The sequence below is a fragment of the Pteropus alecto genome, unplaced genomic scaffold (assembly GCF_000325575.1).
Source record: "Pteropus alecto unplaced genomic scaffold, ASM32557v1 scaffold105, whole genome shotgun sequence".
Lineage (NCBI taxonomy): Eukaryota > Metazoa > Chordata > Mammalia > Chiroptera > Pteropodidae > Pteropus > Pteropus alecto.
The window spans coordinates 694594-717612 of NW_006436294.1; the positions used below are offsets into that span (position 1 = coordinate 694594).

At 44.2% G+C, this 23019-nt stretch overlaps 1 protein-coding gene across 2 annotated transcripts in view; it reads right to left on the reverse strand.

The window, feature by feature from the left end:
* ADCY8 (adenylate cyclase 8) overlaps positions 1-23019 on the reverse strand; it is a 159260-nt gene that overhangs the window by 79918 nt on the left and 56323 nt on the right. For both annotated transcript variants that reach the window (XM_006912922.1, XM_006912923.1), the window contains exons 5-7: positions 21714-21841; positions 9430-9588; positions 3749-4019 (exon numbers count right to left, since the gene is read on the reverse strand). In XM_006912922.1, the coding sequence (XP_006912984.1) occupies positions 3749-4019; positions 9430-9588; positions 21714-21841 (558 nt within the window). The remainder of the gene's footprint in view (positions 1-3748; positions 4020-9429; positions 9589-21713; positions 21842-23019) is intronic.

Sequence of the window (23019 nt, forward strand, 5' to 3'; positions counted from 1 at the left end):
TCTGTAACCTTGAATTTCAATAGTCCACCTGCGATCACAAACTTCTCACCCTCTAGTTTTCTTACTTTCATTCCACTCCAAGGCTCAGAGCACAGGAAGCCTCACAGACGACTGAGCCAGGGACCACGGAGGGAAGACGCCAAATCGATGGGTAGAACTCCCACCATGCGGGAGTCGGGGATGTAAATCACATGCACCGAGGGCTTCCGAGAGTAATCTGGGTACCAGAACCCGGACCGGGTTCAACCAGCAATTTTAACCCAAATGGACACAGATATAGCAGCAGGGAAGATGCATAAAACCAAAGGAGAATCTTCAAGCATAGACCAGGACTGGGAGACTCATATAAGGGACCAGAAATAGTTCTTAGTGCAACATTGCTCCTCCAAACCGCGGACAGACTCCTGAGGGACACGGGTAGTGGGAAGTAGGTGGTGTAGAGCTGGGGTTCTACTTGGAACTCCAGAGCTTCCTTATCAACCGTGACAATCCAGCTGCTGACTTCGCCACCTCATCAAACCCACGTCCTGCCACTGATGTGCTTCTGTCCAATTCCATCCAATGAGCAGTTTTCAGTCTTTACCTTCCTGGGCCTCTTGGCTGCACTGGACATTGTTAATAACTTCTTCCTGCTCTCTAGGCTTCCATGGCGCCACATTCTCTAACTGTCTTCTCATCCCTGAATATCCTGTCTATCTCTGTCATGGGATCCTTACTCTCTTTCACCCCCCATCTGGTGTCTCTCAAGGTCTGTCTTCTGCCTTCGCATTGTCTTATCTTACATATTCCCTCCTGTGATCTCTTTGACCCACACAGCTTCGACTGGCACTCAAATCCTGAGGGCCGCCAGATTTACATCTCTTGTACCATTCTTCTATCCCTGAGCTTCAGAAGTGCGTTCAATAGCCTTCAGGATATCTCTCCTTGGGCCTCTCCTAAGCATCCAAGCTCATCATGTCCCAAGAGGAATTCCTGGTGCTTCCCCCTAATCTCCTTCCATTGCAGTAGTGCTTACTTCAGGTGGCAGTTCCACGGCCCATCCAATCACCCAAGCAAAAAACCTAGAAGTTAAATGTGACTGGTTCCGTTGCCTTACCACCCACATCTATCGCTTCATTCATTCATCCAACAAAGTGTAATCAAGCCCTGTTATTTGCCAGGTACGTTCTAATTGTGGGCTAAAAGTGCAAGAGATACTATTCCTGTCTTCATGAAACACACAAACTACTGGCTGACTTTACCTCTTAAAGTATCGCTCTCCTCTGTCCCTCCTTCTATTTCATTACTAGTAGTAGCTGGCATGTCATAGATGCTGAATTAATCTTTAGCAAATGAATGAATACATGAAAATGTAGCCATCTGAACATCTGCTGTCCATATAGCACGGATTATGGTCCAGCATATTGATGTCATTAAAAACATTTCTAAGCACACATTATCAATCAATAGAAGCCAAAACATTTGGCCATATTAGCTGGAAGCCCCCCAGTGAAGCATCAGTATGTTTTACGTGTGATGTGTAAATGTTCTGATGGTCCTGGCTGGCCGTGGAACTGACTGGGTGTTTCAGCCAGACCTCCCTTGATCTCTTCTAGGCATATACGTTATGTCTCTGGATTGCACGGATAGCTCTCTGACTTCTAGAGAATTACACACAAGTGCAAACTCCCAGAGCCTGTGACTGTCGTAATCGACTCAGTCATTTCCTAAATGTTATTAGTGCCCCTTATTTATGAGTATCAGGACACATTCACTGACTCTTACATCTGAAGGCATCAAAATGAATTGAGATTATTCATGCTGAAGACAGCACAGATGGGGTGCATCCAGGCAAAACTCAGGCATCAGAAGAAATATACGGTATGGTTAAACACCAAGAATAATCATCTTCGACTAATAATGACATCTTTTACAATAACTATATGACATCAGTAAATCTCTTTAGGAAACCAGCAAAGAAACATTTCAGCTATTCCTATACATTTTTACCAGATCAATCAGTCATAGAATAAAACCAAGCATCTCTACCTCTCTTTCCTTGGTTCTCAATTATTAGCAGCAAGGTTAGGTACAACTGAGATTAGAACAATTAGGAATTAGCCCAATTTCCACAATCGGCTTCACTGGAAAGAGTTTTTCAAATGGAAAGACCAAAAAGAAAAAGAAAAACAAAACTCCAAAAGAGAGAATTTTATGCCGAGTTATTGAGGTATTCAGGGTGAGGCATGCGTCTCCCCTCTAAATAGCCAGCATCCAGGCTCAAGCTGACGAGAGGCAGAGGAAGCAGAGGGTCCTGTCAGCGGGGCATGCACTCACTCGGGAAGTATGGATATGTTCACTGTTTTACATAACAGCAAGTCGTACCATGCGCACCAATTCAGTGATGAAAAGGAGTTAGGCACTGAAGTCAGTGATGGTTTCTGCGGTCATAATAAATGTGGGGAAAATGAATCACTCACAAAAGAACGGTAAGGACCTAAAGGTAGACGCTTGCGAGGCATGCGGGCTGGGTTCACCCTGCATCTTCCCCAGTGGAATCTGGTCCATGCCCATTGGAAAGTGAGGTTAACCCGGCCTCAGAGTACCCCATCCATATGCTGGATGCAGAAGACTTTTAGCATTTTAACCTTTTCCATTTTAAATATCTTTAAGCAGACAGGTTTCTCTTGTCTATAAGTTAATGAGAAAAATTCAGGTCCATGGATTAAAACAATGAAGCCATGCAGGCCTTCTCAAAGCTCCTGACACTGTTTGTTTGGTTGAGTCACTTCATGGTGCGCTCGGCTTTTGATTGGCTCAGGAGCATATCGGAGACTGTGTGCAAGTCTTACATATTGCCTTTACAATTGGCTTCCTTACAAAGCTGTGGTGGAGTTTCATGAATTTACATTTAACTGACATGAACTCAACCATTTGTGCTTGGCCTAAATGATCGAAGGAAAAACCCATATTAGAGCAGGTGCTTCTGCCCATGCTCTGAACCAGCATCCTGGGGACAGGGGCATCTCTGAACCCACTTTGGTCCTCCCCCTTGATCAGCCGCGGTGTCCTAGTGCCTCTTGGAGGCTGAGCATCTCCTTAGAGTTAGGGGGATTCCAAGTATCTGAAGAAGTAATTTTTAAAATAATTTGATTCTTGGTGATTTATACCTACGTACTGACTTTGTAATCCTGTTCCTCATATAAGACGCAAATCTACGCGGAACAGGAGTAGAATTCTGTGGACGGCTCTGGCCCCTCTCCCTGGTCATCCCTTGGTGCTGCTTTTAGGTCCCCGGGTCACCAGTGTCCTCCCGATTTTAAATTCCAGAGGGCAACTCAGAACCCCTCGCCTGCCAGCTGCCTCAAAAAAAGGCATGCTCAAGGCTTCACTCTTCTACTTTCCTTGCTAGTTTAAGGACGCCTGGTTTATCTCTTCTAACATGAGCAAACTTTTTGTGTGAAATTATAATTCAGCGTCACATGGCATTTATTTTTAGCTAGGCCAAAAAATAAAATAAAAGGAGAGGGGGCCGGGAAGACTCCGGTATTTCTGGCATTTCCTGACATTGCACACAGAGGTCGATTCTGTCCTGAGGAGAGAGAGAGAGAGACGTCTGCTCATTTGCAGGGAGGCTGCTCAGCAGAGAAAAGGTTAAAGGTGCACAGGTTTTCTGCGGGGTTTTCTCTGAGGCGTGGGGCTGGGAGCCAGCCGCGGTGGAGACCATGGGGCAGGCGCCCGGCTGAGCGGCGCCGGGGGCTGGACTTACGTTCTGCTTCCCAACTATGTTGTCGAAGGGCAGCTCGGGGCTCCAGGATCCTTCCACGAAGGTGGCCCCGCTGTTCCTCCTGTCCGAGGCGCTCACCGACTCCTTGACAATGTCTTCGGGCAGGGCCAGCAGGCTCTCCTCGGGCTGCTTAATTAAATAGGTCTCTATGTCGTGCTTCCGCAAGAACTCGTTCCTCTCCTTGCCGTGGCCCTCCTCCACCTTATAGTCGCCGCCCAGGCAGTCCAGTGTGGCTTTGGAGATGTGAATCCTCCTGCGTGTGCAAAGCGTGGCGGTTACTAACCTCCCTCCCACCACCATGTTTTGTCCTGTGTAAGGCCAGCATCAGGGCTGCATGCGGCTACACGCATAAACCAATGAGCAGGGTGTCACCAACTTCACCACAAGGGACGCTGGGCCCCCTGATCAGGTAGCCGCACCCCCCACCCCAGCCCCACTTAAGCACTTCCCTTGGCTTCTCTTAGGACAGTTGGCCTGACCCCACCAACCTTTCAGAACCAGAGTTTTTTTTCGGTGTTGTCGATTATATTGGGAAAACAAGTTCCATAAATGTTTTTGAACCCAAGTGCCTAAAAACCACCACGTAACAATGACGGTTCATAGTGTCTTGGAACTTTTCCTATCATTTTGGTTTTCATAATTTTGTGCCTCGTTTCTTCAACTTGTTTAAAATCTTAAGAACAAAGGCAGGTAGGTCTTCTGTGTCCACAGAAATAGACGGAGGGTCTTTTGGGAAAATCACAGTAAGAGGCAACTGTCCCTGAACCATGTATATGGCAGAGGACAGAGAACAAAGCTGGGGACGCGGGCAGGCTGACAGCTGGCCAGGCTCGCTCACAAGGTAAGTGACTCATTCCAGCACCGTCGTCAGCCACTGCGGCTCACGATTCAAGTTTCTTTTTTAGAAAAACAACAGATGACATCAAGGGCCTTAAGGATCAGACTCGAATTGTGGAAATTTCACATAAATCATTCGGAGGAAGAATTTATCTGTGCTCCTAACTGTCTAACTCAATCACACCACTTGTTGTGCTGTGTTATGGTCTGTGTAGACTAATGTGGTGGTTACGAGCATGGACGCTGGTGAGATGGCCAGGACCGAAACCCTAGCTCAACCACGAATGAGCTGAGAGATCTTGGGCAAGTTACTTGATCTTTCTATGAATCCATTTTCTCCTGGGAAATGGGAAAAACAGTAGTCCCCATTTCTTAGGGCCATTTTGGGTATTATAAGAGTTGATTAGTGTAGTCAAAAATAGTGCATGGTTCATGGTATATATTATAAAAGCAAATGCTTAAGTTATTAGGATCATTCTAAAACATGACATGTGATCGTATTACTGTTGTTTATTCCGTGGCTTCTCAAAGTTTACAGGACGCAGCCTAAGTCCCGAACAAGGCCCTTAGGGCCTCCACACTCTGGGCCCCATCACTTCAAAGCTCATTGTCTGACATTGTTCTGCTATAGCACTCTACCCTCTCCCCGGGGAATCAAGTAATTAGTATTTCCTCAGTTTCAAGGTGCTATTTTATGCCTACTAAACTCAGAACAAGACTTTTCTCTGACTAGAATGCTCCTCCCATTTTCCATGTGACAATTTCCTATTTCCTGATTTAGTTCAAAGGTCATTTGCTTAGGGGGACTTTAGTGTTCCCTTGAATGAATGAATGAACAAGGTATGTGCTTAATATTTTGCTTGGCTCTTGTGATTTGAGAAACAACATATCCAAGGAAACACTGAATTTTTCCAAATGCATTGTGTGTCTCCCTCTTCTCCTTCTTACCCATTCTGCTAAATTCCTGCTTAAAGAAAGAAAAACTCACTAAAAAACCCATAAACTACCAACAGTGCATTTATGATCATTTAAGGCACATTCTCCACATTTTCGAAGTTAGTATCCCTGCATGTAGTCACTGATTTCAAGGGTGAGATATTAGAAACAAAAGCATGTGAAAGATATTTTGAACTCTCTTGAGAAATGTCTGAATAAGCAGAAAATATCCTCATGATAAATTTTGTCAACACAAAGGAACTCAGTAGTGCTAACTTAAGAGAAAAGAGAAGTCATTTGACCTTCCATTAAATGGATGTCTTCAGTCTTCTCTCTCAGATTAATTTTAGAACTAGGTTCTAGAAGGCTTCTTCTCTCTGGCAAAATGAAACTCCTTCAAGGGCTTCATGAAGTCTGATGGCTAATTAAAAAAAAAAAAAATTAAATACCAACCCCGTTTGGTATTTTCGCTGGATTTTACATTTTATTATTCTGCATCAATGTGCACGAGGACTAATATTTGCATGAACTAAATCAATATTATGTTTTGTGTAGTGAAAGACATCCTCGCTTTCACTTATTACTGATTCTTCTGCTGAAGTTCTAATCAATTTGTGCTTTAATGTTTTGATAGAAACTGGGTTTTCTATGTTCCCTTCCACTTTTGCTGCTATGTTGAGCTTCGGAGTAAGGGATTTGCAGATGAGACTCCAGTGATTATCTTTCCCTCTAAGGAAATGAGTCAGGCAAATATTCTCGTATATTGAATGTCAGGGAACCTGACATTTTCTGATCATTTTAAATGCCAGGATATAATAATAACAGCCATGATAGTAAGCAAGATCTAACAATTTGGTTAGATACTTATTTCATATAAATGTTATCTTATAGCCAAAGGTATTACTATATAATTGGATCTGTGGATGATCTCATATAATTTCCATTCTTCCAACAACTCTAGGAGATAGGCATTCCCCCGCTCATTGTGCAGATGGTGAAACTGGCTTGGAGACAATGATTAAGTAACTAGCCCAAAGTTACATCAGCGGTAGGTGGCGGTGCTGGATTGAGTGAGACAAAGACTTAACTTTTAAGGTCTTTCTAGGACCTTGCATCTGTATCACATGATAACTACTGCAAACACAATCACGATTAATATTTACTGAGCACAGAACGAAGGACTTCATATGCATTATCTCACTGAACAAAAGCTCGAGAACGGTGGTCTTCAAAGTGTGTTTCCAAAGTCAACAGAATCATCAGTCGGGCACTTGTTAGACATAGTCTTTGTCCCACACCAGACACACTGATCACTGAACGAAAGCTCGAGAACGGTGGTCTTCAAAGTGTGTTACCAAAGTCAACAGAATCATCACTTGTAAGACATAGTCTTTGTCCCACACCAGACACACTGATCAGAGACTCTGAGGGAGAGGCCCAGCCATCTATGGTGTAATAAATCCTCTAGGTGATTCAGATGCACGCCGAAGCTGTGAATCACTGCTCTAGGAATCCAAGGCTCAGAGAGGTTAAAGAGTTTGTTTGAGGCTGCATGGCTGGAGTCTGTGCAGAGAAAGGATTTTAATCCAATTCTGCATGACTCCAGGGTCCAGACTATCAACCACTATGCTATGAACTTGTATGCCTCCCTCCCTTCCGTTCTTCCCTTCTTCCTCTGTGTCATGGATCGTGTTAGGTTCTGGGGACACAGTAAAGTCCTGGAGATTCATAATAAAATGACAACCCTGAGCAAACCGAATGATAAATTAACAATAGGAGACGGTGATGTGTAGCGAGGCATTTAAAAGCTGCATTTATGTGACATGTTTAATTTCTTTGAGCCTCAGTTTCCTCACCAAAAAAAAAAAGGAAGGTCATATTTACTATGTGAGGTATTGTGAGATCAAACGATGTGATGTATTAATGATATTTAGCAGACTGTCTAGTATATAGTCCGTCCTTAATACATGTTTAGAATTGGGGCTAACTTTCTCAATGAAAGTTAAAGTAAGCTGAGTTCATTTCTCTACATATTGATTGCTAGAAAGGGGAAATAACAAGAGATTAAATAGCAGAAAACTGTGAACCCAAACACTGTCAGACCATGGCAGGTTCGGAGGCATATATCTTGGCATCACTGCATTTCTGCACATCCCAGGCCTCAGTGGAGCTGGGTTCAGTACAGGAGACTGCTTCATAAGCGCTGTCCCATGCAAAACCAACTTGTTGAGGTTGATAAAGTTTTAGCTCAATTTTACAGTGAAGAAACTGGGCAGGGAGATTCGGAAACTTGTCCGCTCATAACTGGTAAATAGTAAACCCACTGTTCAAACAGAGATCATAAGATTTAAACTCACGCTCGTATTTCCTAGTGTGATCAAAAATGTTAGCTAAACCGGCTTCTAGCTGTCAAAGTGCTGTCTTACACGCCCTCTGAGCTCTGTTCTGTGGTTTGAGTATATGGGCAATTCCCATCCAGCTACACTTAAGACTCAAGCCTGGATAAGTAGATGGATCACTGTCTGGTTTGAGTTCAGCAGCCAGATACTTGTAGAATTCAAGGATTTAAGAAACTCAGCAGTAATGCGTCTGGCTTATCTTAGTTCTAAACAAGCATGGCAAACAGTGAGGTTTCTCTTGTAAAATGGTGACTGAGATGGGGACATCAACATAGTTTACAAAGTGCTTCTCACCCATTGCCCTAGATAATACTCAGGAGAAATCTGTGAGGTGGGTTATGCCCACGTGGCAGACGAGAACACGAACTCTCGTGGAGGAGGGACATAGAATCACAAGGCATTGTATCATAAGTATTATCATCTGTTTTTTGTAGTGAGGAAAGTGGGGCTCAGAGAAGCTAAGTACTGGCCTGAGACCCCACAGATACAGCTCTGAAGCCTAGTTCCCACGAACATCACATGCCTGGTGCTGTACGTGCTTTCCATGGCTTGCTAGAGACAGCAGAGCTTCATGTGGGGCACAGCGGAAACCCTCATTTCTCTGATTCCACCACCTGCTGTTTATTTCCAATGGTAACGGGTTATTCTTTATTAGCCATAATTACCAAGGAATGATAGCAGGCACCAGAGAACCCTGTTACATGGACAGCAAGGCTGGAGAAGTGAAGAAAGGAACATATGTGAATGCTCTATCTTAGCTGCCTGTCTATCTGTCTATATGTCTGTCTGTCTGTCTGTCTGTCTGTCTGTCTATCTATCTATCTATCTACCTACCTACCTACCTATCTATCTATCTACCTATTGTCTATCATCTACCTACCTACCTACCTACGTACCTACCTACTACCTATCTACCTTTTATCATCTCTCAGAGAGAGAGAGAGGCTGTAGAGTCAGTACAATTCACTGGTTCAAATGCACCTCAGATCTTATTAGGCCCAATCTTAACACTACTTTTCAATGTTCATGAGCCTTTCCAGGATTCTGACACCTTTGGGAATTCTATATTCACTGGTCTTGACAGCCAAATTTGAAAAGGTGAGTTTTCAAGGGAGTCAGGTCATATTAAAGGTCAGTAGGTCTTAACCTTGGCTGCCCATGAGAATTGCTTTAAGAACTTAACATAGATTCTGCTTTAAATGAATTAGCGAGACAACAAGACTTTTAAAGTGCTCCTCTGCTGATTCTGATGTGAAGTCCAGTCTCAGAATCAATGCTATGAACACCTGAGTGTCATTCCACCTTCTTTGTTTGCTATGATAAATTTCACTAGACTTTTGGGATCAATATTTGTACAACGTTTTAATGTTCTGTCTCCTCCCAAATAATCACCTCTTAGATCTATACCCCTGACTTTTGCAAACAGGAGACCCGCTCTCACAGTGAACAAATGGCAAGGGTTAGGAAGAAGAGGGCTTTGCTATGGCTTACCCAGGGATTCCTCCAGATTCAAGTTTGTTTGCAATGTCCACGTCCCAAGACCAGACGTCAAACTGCCACTTCCGAAGGCCCAACACGCCACACAGCACGGAGCCGGAGTGGATTCCGATCCGCATGTCAACGTCATGCTTCGTCCTTGACCTCACATACCTGGTGACATAGGTGAATGGAGAAACACACACATAAGGCCAGAGTGGGCATCCTTGGCCTTGGTGGCAGTTCCGGTCTCTCCTACTTCATAAGTTCAACTCCTGCCCATTTACATGCTACCTCTTCCATGAAGCCTTCTTGGATTTCCTGGTAACTAGAAGAGTTTCTCCTCCAAACTCTCCTAGCCTTTAATCTGAATCGTTAAAGGCGCTTATCATCCCCGAACCCACTCAGCCCACATAACCTCTTCCTCGGGCAACAGCGTCGGCGTTTTTCTCTACCCACTAGTGCGTACACCTGGAATGGATTATAAAATTCTGCACTTCGCAACACATTTCTTTTCCAATGTAAGTATTTATTTTTTACTCTGTTTCCTTCTCTTCATTCCTCTCTCCGATGCTCTAGTTCAGGCCACCCGCAGGCTTCAGTCTGGGGTCCCCACCTCACCTGCTCCCAGCCCGTCTTCTACACAGCTGTCACAAACACGGTGCGGCCCTGTCACTCCATCACGCTGTTGTTTAAAATTCTTTCCTGACCTACTCCTGAAAGCAGTGGTCTCCGGAGCGGAGCGCTGACACCCCAGGGCTGAGTTGGGGCATCCAGGAGGACGCAGGGGACAGTCATATAACTTCCATTCGTAGCTTTTTTTTTTTTTTTTTTACCTTGATAAAGCTCTACCAAGATTTGATATATGGTTTGACCTCAGTGACAACAGGGTCTGTGTCAGACCGCCCTGTGTCTGTGAAGCGAGGAGGAGGCATCCTGAGCACAGAGCAGGATTTCTACCGCTGAGAACTGCCTCTAGCCACACACATTCCTTCTTCACGTTCAGAGCGTCGCAAACAATTTTAGTTTGTGAGTTAAACGACCTCATTTATGTAGACAGAAATTCAACTGGTAGAATATAATACTTTGAAATAAAATAACGAGAAAAATCTTCATTGCCACAGAGACATTCGATGGTTATTATATTTCAAAATGCTTTAAAAATTGCCAAAATTAAAGATGATTTATCCATTTTCCTTTGACAAAAAAGCAAGTGCTCCATATTTGCTGCCTTTTCTGTGATAACAGGTTGCCATTAATATCCCCTCTAGCAAATATTTGGGAAAAAACTAAACTTACTTACTGTGTTTATCCAAACTAAAGATGATGATTTAAGGAGTGAGAAAGTAATTGCTTTTCCTAAAAAAAATCCATGCACTGAGGAGAGAATTTTGAAAATGGAAGTTTGGAAATGTTCCCATCTCTTTGGGAACTAGGTTGTTGGATATGAGTCATGTCATCTATCAAAATTCTCAGAGCTGCACATTTACTAATACGTTTGCAAATCTTCCAAATGAAGAATTTGGTGGGCTTTGAACCCATTCGTTAAAAATACAAAAATTCTATCGCCCTCTAGTAAGCTTGCAAGAATAACTCACAGACATCAGAGAAGAAGAAAATTTATGATGTCTTACGCAGAAGTTTGGCATGACCGAGAAAACACAGTAGAGGGTACAAATACCTGGATCTGCCTGTCTTTATGAGACATGTGTTTAGCTCTCTCTGATAGCCATTAAATCAGGGTATAGAAATAAGCTGAATTTGGAACCGACTTTTGTGTTATTGTATCACAAACTATTAAAGTTTTTTTAAAAAATAATCAATTTTATTCAAATCACTGCTCTCCCTACAAGCAGAAAGATTTTTGTATTGTACTATAAAGTATTATTTATTTCATCACTGTCATTTAAAATTCGTATTGCATGTATGTTTTATGGTATATGTTTTTAAATGTGTGACTAAATCATCATCATCATTATCATTTTTGATAAAGATGGGGATCAAGACAGTTAAAAATGGCTGGCCCATAAGATAAAATGGAAAATTCCTGGTCTGGAACACACAATGCTTCATGACCTGTCCTGGGCCTCGATTACTAGGCTTATTTCTCTTGCACATATTAGACTCTCGCCATCTGAAGTACACATAGTTGCCTGAACCCTGAGGTCCTGCCCCCTGCGCTGGGCCCACGATGCTCCCTCAGTCTGGAACGTTTATCCCCTCATTTACCAGAAGTCTGGAACGCATGCCTTTCCCAGCGGTCCCATCACATCCACACGAACAACAATTGGGGTGCTGTATTTTAACCATCTGTCTCCCCTACTGGATTTTGAACTAAATGAAGGTAGAGCCTTTGCATGGCTCATTGTCATCTACCCCTCTTAACACTGTACTGTGTCTGGACCTCGGCCAATGCTCAATAAATGTTTATTGAATGGAAAGACGGATGGGCGAATGGGTGGGTGTCCATACACATTACTCATGCTCCCACTACTAAGCTCATTGATAAAGAGTATAAGCTCCTTGAAGGCGATATTCCTTTCTGAGTAATCTTTGTATCTCTCACAGCCTGGGGCATCACGCCTCACATATAGCTGGGCTTAGAAACATGTCTCTGCTTTTATTGAAAGAATAAACGAATGAATGATTTCATGTGCAAAACCAAGTCTTTGTATACTCTGTTCCTAACAAGTTGTAAGATCATACAAAGTTATTTAAACAAACAAACAAAAAGTTGAAGTGGGTTGAGAATATAGAAATATTGAAAGAAAGTAGATATCAGGAAGGTAGCCACAGACATTAGAAAGAATGCTTGTAGCCAAAGGGGGCAACAATTCTTGTCCCTGTGAAGACTTTAGTTTCCTGGCCATTGTATTAACTTTAACTTATAAGTTAAAAACAATATAGTACCCTTCCTTCACTGATGATGAAAAGAGTAGAGACCATTTGAAATAATTTAACAAGGCAAGGGGAGAAACAGCACCCAGCACGTGAGAGGAGCATGTGAGCGTCTGATGCACTTTCCCACTGAGCTTCTGTGAGCAAGTCATTGGGAGAGGTCACCTGCGCTGTCCATCAACTCTATCTCGTGCTACAATATCCAAGCACACGGTAGAATTGCACTTTCCTGGATATTTCATGTTATTTTTGGCCAGTAAAATGTGAGCAGACATGATCTGGGCCACTTCTGAGCAGAACCTTTGAAAGTCTGATCAACCACGCTTCTTCTGTTTTTTTTTCCCCTCTGTGTCCACCATCGGGCAAGGACGCTTGGTGAGGAGGTTTCTTAACCAAGGTTCTTGGACAGGCTGATGTATGGTGGTACCTTGCCACTCCCTCGACCCACCCATGATGGACAGGAAATGTGAGTGAAAAATAAATCTTTGCTGTTTTAAGCCACTGAGATTTGGGGGGATGTCTGTTACTTCAGCATAACCAGCATGACTCTCCTGTCTGGTCCCAATCTACATCTCCTCATTCCAGGTGAGTCACTGTTGTGTAGGGTTAATATGGACTCCAGTGCCAGCCTTCTCTGCCACTTTCTAGCTGCATGACCTTAGGTAACTTACTTAACTTCTATCTATAAAATGGGGATAATGATAGCATTGCCACGATTAGGTGAATAAACACGCGGACAGTTGAGAAGGGTGCCTTGCACATCCTAGGTACAACTTGGTGGCTTATCATATACAAAGGAACTGAGGCCCAGGAAAATAAAAGGTGGCCATGTAGCTTGTAAACAGGATTTTAGGACTCAACGGAGGCTGTTGTGTTTTTTAAACCTCACGCTCTGCAACACAGGTACTACATGTGTTGTGTGTAATCCTTGGCAAATAGTCTAATATGACCTTGAGTTTCCACGGTTGTAAAATAAAGCTCTATCTGATTGCTTCACTCATGCAGGCTTTGCGAGCCCCAAAGGAGATTATGGATGTTAAAGTGCTTTGCCAGCCAGCCGTGAGGGACTATTCCACAGCGCTCCGTGCTAATGCCATTAGGTAATTAACACAGAGGAGGCACTGGAACATCTTAATGAAAAGATGTTTAGATGTTTTTACTTCTACGAAACAAAAAATCAAAATAAGAAGATGAAATTCCTTTACGGCATTTTTTTCCCTCTTCTTGTTATGCCTGGGATTTGACTTAAAGATAGGAATAAAGCTGTAAGAGGAATGAATACTTTATGGACATCGATCCTCTCTTCGTCTACCTGCCGGTTGCAGAGAACCACAAGTGCCATGTCTTTCAAGATGAGTTCTTGATGGGAGGAACTTTGAGCATTTTTGAGGTGAAAATGGAGAGAATTCTGCTGAGTTACAAATCATGTTCAATTCTTCTAAAGCAGAGCCCAGGAGGTCTGCTGTGCCTCTTCAGCCTCAGATGAAGCATGACTGCAGGTCACCGCATTACAGACACCTGAACTTCTCCTTCGTCTCCACAGACCGGGCTTCCGGGGGCAGGGGTGCGACCTTTCCATGCCGTGTGCTCAGCACTTAAGTCAGAGGTATAGTATGTGCTCACACTATTTACTGGATTAATGGACAAAGCTCAATGGCGTTTTTGCTTTATAGGCCCACGTTGTCCCAAGATACTCTGAGGAGTCCAAGGGAACCACGGAAGTGCCTCCGGACCTGTCAGCTGATGGTGGCAGTAGTGGGGGGGATTTGACCCTTCACATCTTCCAACTTCAAATAAAACAGATTTGCTGTGCAGGCTGTTCTGTGCAGGTGTCAAATCTTATCTTTATAATCCCATGTGTATGATCACCAGCACCATTTTAAGAATGGGGAAACTGAGTCCCAAGATGTTTCTTTCTTTAGGGTACACAGCTATAGGTAGACTAGCTGGAGTTTCACCTGAGGTGCCTGAGCCTAAACCCAGCTGTCCATTGCTACTGCCCTGAACGGTTTCTTTTTTGAATGAAGCCATGCTCAGGGCTGCAGCGACTAACGGAGTTTGACCTGGCTCAACCCAAAAGGTGGATGACATTGTTTCTACCAATTAATTCTAGAAATCAGCAGACTCATAACGAGCTTCCTTTTATAGATTCCCGAGTTTACTGAGGGTACCTCAGGGGTCACTCGCTGTAGGGGCAGGAGCTGTCAGCAAAGTGGCCGTGGAACCCAGCTTCGCCGTCAATTGCGACCCATTCTGTAGCCTCTACTGGACTTCAGCGTCAGACTGCCTTCCAAACTGCTTCTTAGGAAGTCTGAAAGCTGCCATATCTTATTTTAGCGTGGGCACTGCGGTTTCACAAAGCGACTCATTTTGACGTCACGGCGATTCTGAGGTAGACACCTATAAGCAGTATAAATTTCCACTTTACAGATGAGGGAACTGAGTCTCCAAGAGAATTAAGACACATCTTGACACTCTTCTGTGCCAAGCCTTTTATCTTCATGACCTCATTTCCTCTTCACAAACACCTTATGCTATATATATAGTTCATGCAGTTATTCATTCACTCATTCATTCATTCAACAAACATAAGCAGTGAACCAAATAGACAAATCAGAATAACAACTCCTGTATTCATGGAGCTTACATTAGCATGGCTTATCCCCATTTTATAGTTAAGGAAGCTGGAGTAGAGAGAGGTTAAGCCACTTGCCCAAGGTCAGTAAGTAATGGGCTCTGATTGGCCCTCGCGGTGTCAGACTCCAAGCCGAATGCCCTCTGGACACTCTGCTGCTGGCTTCCCTCCCTTCAGCCCACACTCCTGTTTGGGGGGTGGAAAGGTAATGAGGAAACCTAAAGTAGCATTCCTGTTCAAAAACAGTGTGACCAGTGTGGATCTAGTGAGAGAAAGTGAGAGAACAGATCCAGCCACCCATTTCCCATCACAGAGCGTTTTTGTTCTCTCTTTCTGTACAGATTTTTTAAAAACTGAGGTTGCCCTAAATGACGTGTGTGTGTGTGTGTGTGTGTGTGTGTGTGTGTGTACTTGGTGATGCATTCTTCGTTAAACTCACAAACGTTTCCGTATGCCATTGAATATTAATGTAAACCAGGATGCTTAATAGTCCTCATTTTCCTAATTTTTAGTGTGGCAAAATTTATCTATCCATTTTCCTGCCTTTGGACATTTGCAGAGTCAGATGAACGTGGCTCGGGGCCTGTGCGCTGTCACTTACGAGCTGCGCATCAGAAGTTATTTGTTCTGTCAGAGCCTCAGCTTCCTGCTCTGACAACTGGGGAAATAGTCTTCTCACAAGGTTCTCTTGTCAGTGTTAGGTGAGGCGAGTCAGGAAGATTAGTTAGCATAGTATCTGGTACAAGGTGAACATTCAATCAATATTAGCTTTATTACTAGATATACTCGATCTTTACTATTATAAATAATTTTGCAAAAAAAAATGAATCCTTGTCCATGGACTGAAGACTACTCTAATTGGTGCATCTTTAGGAGGGTGTGACCTTACGGATGTAGTTAATGACATTTCAGAACCAAGTGAGACAGGGGACTTTAAGAGGAAAGAGAGAGAAAGAAACTGTGTGTGTGTGTGTGTGTGTGTGTGTGTGTGTGTGTGTGTGTGTGTGTTATATTTCTTCCTATGGCAGAGCTCAAGGTGATTAACAAGCAGGAAAGCTAAGATGAAATTAGAGTTATGTGCATGAGAGAAAGAAGAGAGAGACAGAGAGAGAGAAAGAGAGAGAGAGAGAGAAAGAGAGAGAGAGAGAGAGAGAAGCAAGCAATGGAGGGGAGGGTGGGGTAGACGGAGAGAAAGAAAAGGTGAAAGGAAGTATGAGACAGGGAAAAACGGATGCCCACGAGCAGGCAGGGGCCCCGGGTGCTCTCACCTCAAGCGAAGGAAGCAAAATAACTCCTGTTTTTCATTCCTTGTCTTGCCACGTTGCTTGGCAGGGCAACCCTGTCACAGGGATTAAGATCTTTGTTCCAAGTAACCACTGGGGACAAGCCAGTTCCTGCTTGGCATTCTGGTGTCATCCTATGACTTTTTAGCAACTGCACTAAAAGACCAGGCTCTGTAATCTTCATTAAGATTCATCAAGGAAGGCTTTTGCTGATCATTAATAAAGATATCGCATAGAACGGAGCCCACTATCAAATTTGGTGACTTCTCAGCTATCAGTTCTCCCCAAAAATAAACCCAGGACATGTGAAGAGGAGTCACCTGGAGACATTTTCAAATCTACTTAATGGAACTGTTATCTAAGCCTATTTTAATTAATTTAATTTTATGAACAGGCATGCATGAGATGGTATTAAATGCTTCATTAGAAATAAAGTTATATTTGATTACTTTTTTTGCCATTCATCTAGCTAATATCATACTTCTCGAATCAAGCATTTTTTTTTTTTTTTGAAGGAATAAATTTACTCTGAGGTTTGACTCAGGCTTATTATCTTGTTATTCTCAGACATTTCCTGACTTTTCTCCCTCTTGGTATCAGCTCTGCTAATTTAGTGGACAGGCACGTGAGCCCTCCTAAGCTATACATCGATCTTTTGGGTATTATAGGGAGATTTCAGGCATCAGAAGCAATTGCAAAAATCTGGAGTTGGGAGGCAAGATGCCACGATGGTTAAGACCAGTGGCTCTGGAGTCAGATGGGTCTGGTTTGGCGTCCTCTTCCGCCTCCGAGTAGCTGTGTGATTTTGTACAATTGCACAAACTCCGGAGGCTCCAGCCTCCTCGCTGGTAACATAGGAGCCTACTTCCAGAGCTTCAGTGTGTCAGGATGTGCCTTTCAGCCAGACTGGTTGCTACGGTTGACACCGTTCTGATTGGCTGCCCCAAACTATTCTGATTAGGCGGTGCTGCAGCCATACTAGTCATTCAATATTTTGCCCTTGCCCTTGCCCTTGCCTGCCTCCTAGGATTGTTATAGTTAATGAGCTAATGCATGTAAAACACTTATCTCAGTGCTTGGCATATAGTCCATGTTCGACAAACCCTAGCTATTGGCATTATTTTACTAGAGTAGAAGCCATAAGAAAGAAACAGGTTTCTGTAACTTAATCGAGTCAAGTTTTCCAGCATCAAAACTCAGCCCTACTTGCAAGAATCTATTAAAAACCATTACTATGGTGATAGCATGCATGCTATGTAGTTGAACTTTCAAAAGGAGTTGGGCTGCTCATGATCCCCATTTCACAGACGAGGCTGTGCAGGCTGTGAGAAATTAAGTCACTCTCATCCACAGCCCCTCACCGAGTAACAAGAAGAAGCAGGAACCAGGTTAGGCAGCTGACTATAGGTCCCTCTGTTCAGTCAGCACATGCTCCATTCACCCTGTGGTACAACACTCGCTCACTCGGGGACCACGGCCATGATCACGCCTGGCAACCAACTCTGTCTCTAATAAAGTGGAATCCTGTTCAAAATTCTCAGAGTACTGTCAGTTGATAAATTATGTTTATTGTAATGATGAATACTTGATTTAACTTGAAGTCCTCTGTCACATACTGTCTCTGGGTGCGGCAACACAGGGCTTCAGCCACCTTTTCGTTTTCACAGCTACTGCTCTATTTCATGTTCTCACTTCTCTTCTCTGGATTGTTGCAAAAATATCTCCCAACCAGCTTCCTTCCCCTTCATCTCTGCTTCTTGTCACCCAGAGTCACGTACCTGGAGAGACAGTTATCCATCTCCACAGTAGTTACCTTCCTCATGCCAGATTGGAACATGACACTTTCTTATAAGTTGTCAGTGACTTCCTATTGCCCAAGGGATAAAGCCCCAGTATGTCTTACAAGGCCACCAACTATCTATGCATTGACCCCCTTGTCTGAATTGAGAATTACAGTGATCACCAAAGCCTGTTTCAAATTCTTACAGATATACACACTTGCACATACACAAGCACACATACATAGACACATATGTGCACACATATAATCACCCATCTACACCACACATAAGCACATATATGCACATGCCACACATATGTACGCACACAGCACATACATGTACACAGCACACATGTACACCCATTTATGCACATGCACACACACGTATGCATTCACACACACACATGGCTTCTGTTCATTCTAACAGATAGAATAACATAATCTTCGTGCCTTTGTTTCTAGGGGAAAAAAATCTTTGGTTCTGCATCCAAAGGACTACTATGGTGATGCCTCAGTAAAAGAGTATGCCTCACCCTTCTACTTCTGCTCGTTCTGACTTTCCCTCCTGAAACTTTGATGCTCGAACTGGCAAAAGATAGTCTTGGCCTTTCTTGATGTTGGCACCTTGTCCTCACTTGTCAGTGATTGAAGGATAGTCTCTATCACATATTTGGACTGATCAGTGAATAAGGGGCCAGGGTCATTTTGAGCGTTGGTCTGCCATTTGTGCAAGAATTATAACCTCACTCAAACAAGGCAACTATTGGATCTAGAGAGCCAAGACCCAGGTGCCATCTCACCACCAGAGCCAGCCTCTCACGGCCTTTCTGCACTCTGGGGACTGCTGTTGGGCTTCTGACTCTGAGGAGATGCCGGAAAGAGGGACAAGTAGAGACCCTGACAAGATGGAGACGATATCTCAAAAGGAATCCATCCCTGATGACAAATATGCTGGGAGGCCATCTACTCTGGGGACAACAGTCAACAAATGGTTTATTGACATACTACAACACATGCAATATAATGTTAAGCATGGTTCTAGACTTCACGGCTTCTAGGGGGTTTTCTGGTTGGAACAAGTTTGGGGTTATTTGGGGCCGAATAAAAATTAGCATCTTGTGTAAACAACGGTCGGTTAAGATTGTTATCGTTTTGAGAAAGTTATGTAAATGGATTCTCTTTCACACACATTCAGGTGCAAATACTGTCTGCCAGTCATTCCTCAGAGTACCATGCTTGACGGTAAGAGTGAAAACTCTAGCAGTCTGAGCTTGCCTAAAGCCAGAGTTCTTGCTTATTCCTCTGCACCAGGCTGTGCTGTTAACTGGGAGAATTAACGCTGGACCTCAAGTCACCGACATGATAATCAAGGAGCTGTTCAAGTATTAATAGACTCTGACTCATGCCGTTAAAATAATATCCTACTGAACTGTCTTATTCTAAAGGAGTAAAAGCAAGCAGCACTTAATAAACTAACAAGAGAAAGCCCTTGAGCCATTTCGACCTACCCGAATCTCACTCCCCGCTGTTTCACTCCAGAACTCCAGAGAGGAGACCTTACATTGGATAACAGGTCAGGAGGGATACAGTCCTTTCCAGAAAGATAACTGAAGTATCTTAAAGAATTCTGATAATCGATGTTCACTTCTTCTGCAATGTGATCTCTGCAGCATATCTTTTGCTTAAGCTTAAGGTACAAACTCCTATAGAATGTCTTTGGATGAATAAATAAAGAAGATGTAATATACATATGATAATACATATATATCACATACATCTATAAGGGGGCATTACTCAGCCTTAAAAAAGAAGGAAATACTGGCATTTGAGACAAACGGATGAAACTGGAGGGCATTATGCTAAGGGAAATGAGCCAGACAAGGACAAATACTGTGTGGTGTCATTTATACATGAAATATTTTTTTAAAAAAGTTGCACTCATGGGAACAGAGTAGAAAGGAGGTTTTGGGGCAGGGTACAGACTTGTAGTTAAAGATGTGGAAGTTCTGGGGCTCTAATGTGCAGCATGGTGACTACAGTTAACAATACTGAGTTGTATACTTGACGTTGGCTAAGAGAGTAGGAGTTAAGGGACCTCACCAAAACAAAACAAACAACAACGAAATAAAACAGAGATAGCTATGTGACGTAATGGATGTATTAATTCACTTGACTGATCATAATGCATACATATATAAAAGCATCCCATTGTGCACTTGGAATACATCATTTCATAATGCATACGTATATAAAAGCATCCCATTGTGCACTTGGAATACATACGATTTTATTTGCTAGTTATACCTTAGTAACAACTAAAATTAAAAAAAAAATTAAATAGGAAATCTGGAAAGTTTTGCTACTTAAGCCTGATTTTTACGTGGTTAATAGATCACTGATTTTCAGAGCTGGCAGAGACTTCAGAGCTTTTTCTGGCCCATCCCCTCGTTTCATAGATAGCAAATCCCGGTGACCTCCCTGATGGACACCGTGGTCACCTAATGGCCACCTCGAGGTGACCTGCTCCTCACTGTTTCTGGGGCTTCGCATGATGCCTGACACATGCTAGAGCTCAGCAAATTATTTCCGGGCTGACCTGCTGATGGATTGACAGAATAAGGTTCCCATACCTAGTTAGTTGTAGAGCTCGGACAAGATGGCGTGTCCTCTGGGACCACCACTGCCCTTGAAACCAGTCCGAATGTTATCACAATGCATTTCCGTTTCCAGAGAGAACTCTCCAATGTCCACGTTTGCAGTGAAGCGGCATCTGCAGCCTTTCCTGTCTCCCGGAGGCTGAGCAAGGGGACCCTGTGCTGGAACTCGTGGCTCCACAGCCATTTCAGAACCCCGGGGGGAGCTCTGGCCACACCGAGCCTCTGTCTCAAAGCCATACACAGTCTAGTTCCTAAGTCTCAACCTCAATAACTCCTCCCCTCTTGATTAAGTCTCTATCTGTCAGCTACATGGCCCAAAGCCAAAAGCACTTGTCACACACCCACCAAACTTGGTGGTGGCCTTTACTGATCTCCTATTGGCCTTAGGATGAGGTGCAACCGCTTACTGGCTGAGAAGGTCCTGCGGGCCCTGGCTGCTCCCAGCCTGCCATCCACCTGTCACCTCCCTTTCCAGCCCAGGCTGCACCAGCTGCCACTGCAGTACATGCCCATCTCTGCACACGCCCATCCTGTCCGGCATGCTCTCCCCCCACCATCTGGCAACATCTGCTCGATCTGCAGGGCAAGCTTCGCCATCTCTACTCTGGAAAGGCTTCTCCAGTACCCGGATTGAATTCGCCGTTCCTTCTCCCCTCCCCGCAAGCACCCTGAACTTGATTCGTCACAGAGCCGACGGCATCATATCGACGGTGCCCGTGTGTTCATCTCTCCCACTGCCCCGTAACCGCCCCGGAGACAAGCACTACGCTCATCTCTTTCCATGCTCCATCCTCACAAGCACATTGGTAATAGAAGTTTGTTGCTCGACTAACTGAATGTGAGGCATAACTAGAACAACACCAAGCCAGCAGGTTCATTGGTTCCTCTGGGAGAACTAACGGGCATGCGGGTTTTTTGTGAAGTAAAGTCAAAGGGCTTCACCTTTCAACACACACGTGATCTACCGAAAAGGGTAGATGGGGTGGTTTGTCTCCCGTCACGCACGTCCAAGGCCAGGTATCACGGAAGAGGAGACCCCAAATTACCTGATGGTCTTGATCATGCCGAGGCCCATTTCCACACAGCAGTGGGCGTGGTCCTGGCGGGGCTCCGGAAGTCCGGAGACGCAGTAGTAGCAGTCCCCCAGGATTTTGATACGAAGACAGTGATGCTCCTGGAAGGAACAGGGGGAGAGGAAAGGTCCGAGTCGGCACAGAGGTCAGTGCAGCAGACAGGCTTGGCGAAGAGCGGAGTGGGCTCAGGTCCGCACCTTGGGGTCAGGCGCACCCACCTTAGACCTGAGCCTCTCTTATCTTCCTAGGAAATTAGGGGAGACCCCAAATAGGGCTTGGGATGGTTCACAGGTGGAGTGCAGTCATGGAAAAGCAACTGGATTTTGAGTTCCAAGGATACAGGGCCACGTGCCGGCTCTGCCACGTGCTAGCGTTCTGGTCTGAACGCGTTGTGTGGACAGGGCTGGCGAAGGGTGGACATTCATCCTCATGTTCAGTGTCCCCCTGGGAATCTGGCCCCCCGCAGTATCTTTCTTCTCAGGACATGCGTCTGAATGAACAGTTTTAAGCAGTCTTTAGCTGAACAATAAGGACTCAGAAGTACGAATAGTCCTCCTATTTTAACTCTATTTTAAGTCCCTTCCCAGATAGGGTATTAAGGAGAGGAGCTGATTGTGTCCTGCACTTCCTTGTATTCATTCATTAACTGATATGCTTGTTCATTGAAAATAAACATCAGCTGGGCATCTACGAGAAGGCAAGCATTGTTCCTGACCCAAAGACGATTAATAAAACCCCTGTGGTGCACCGTAAACGGAGTTAACCCTCACAGCTACCTCATGGGGTAGGTACCAGTTACACCCTCACTGCACAGGTGGGAAATAGGATACGTTTATTTGTTTGGTGGGTTCACAATCTTGAGGACACAAGTCTTACAAGGTTTCAAAAAGCAACAACGAGCACCAAAGAAAAAGTGCACACTTTAGTATTAAGCAGGAAAAGGCTGAATGTTGCAGGTTTTAGAGAAAAAAAGACTTAAGGCAGTTGTAGCATAGGAGCTAAGAGCACTGGCCGGGGAGTCACACCGCACAGGGCGAAATCCCAGGCACCCTCTGTCTTTCCTGTGTGTCTTTGGTTAAATTACTTAACCTCTGAGGCTCAGTTGCCTCATCCGTAAAAGGGGGACGAGGATAGGGCCTGTTTCACTGTGATTGTGAGGATTAACTAGGACGATGCGATGCGTGTGAAGACAGCGCAAGGCCCAGCAGGGGGGCGCTGGAGAACACCGCCCTTCTCTGGGATGATGACTCGGACTTCTGACCTAGCTTTTCACATCTCT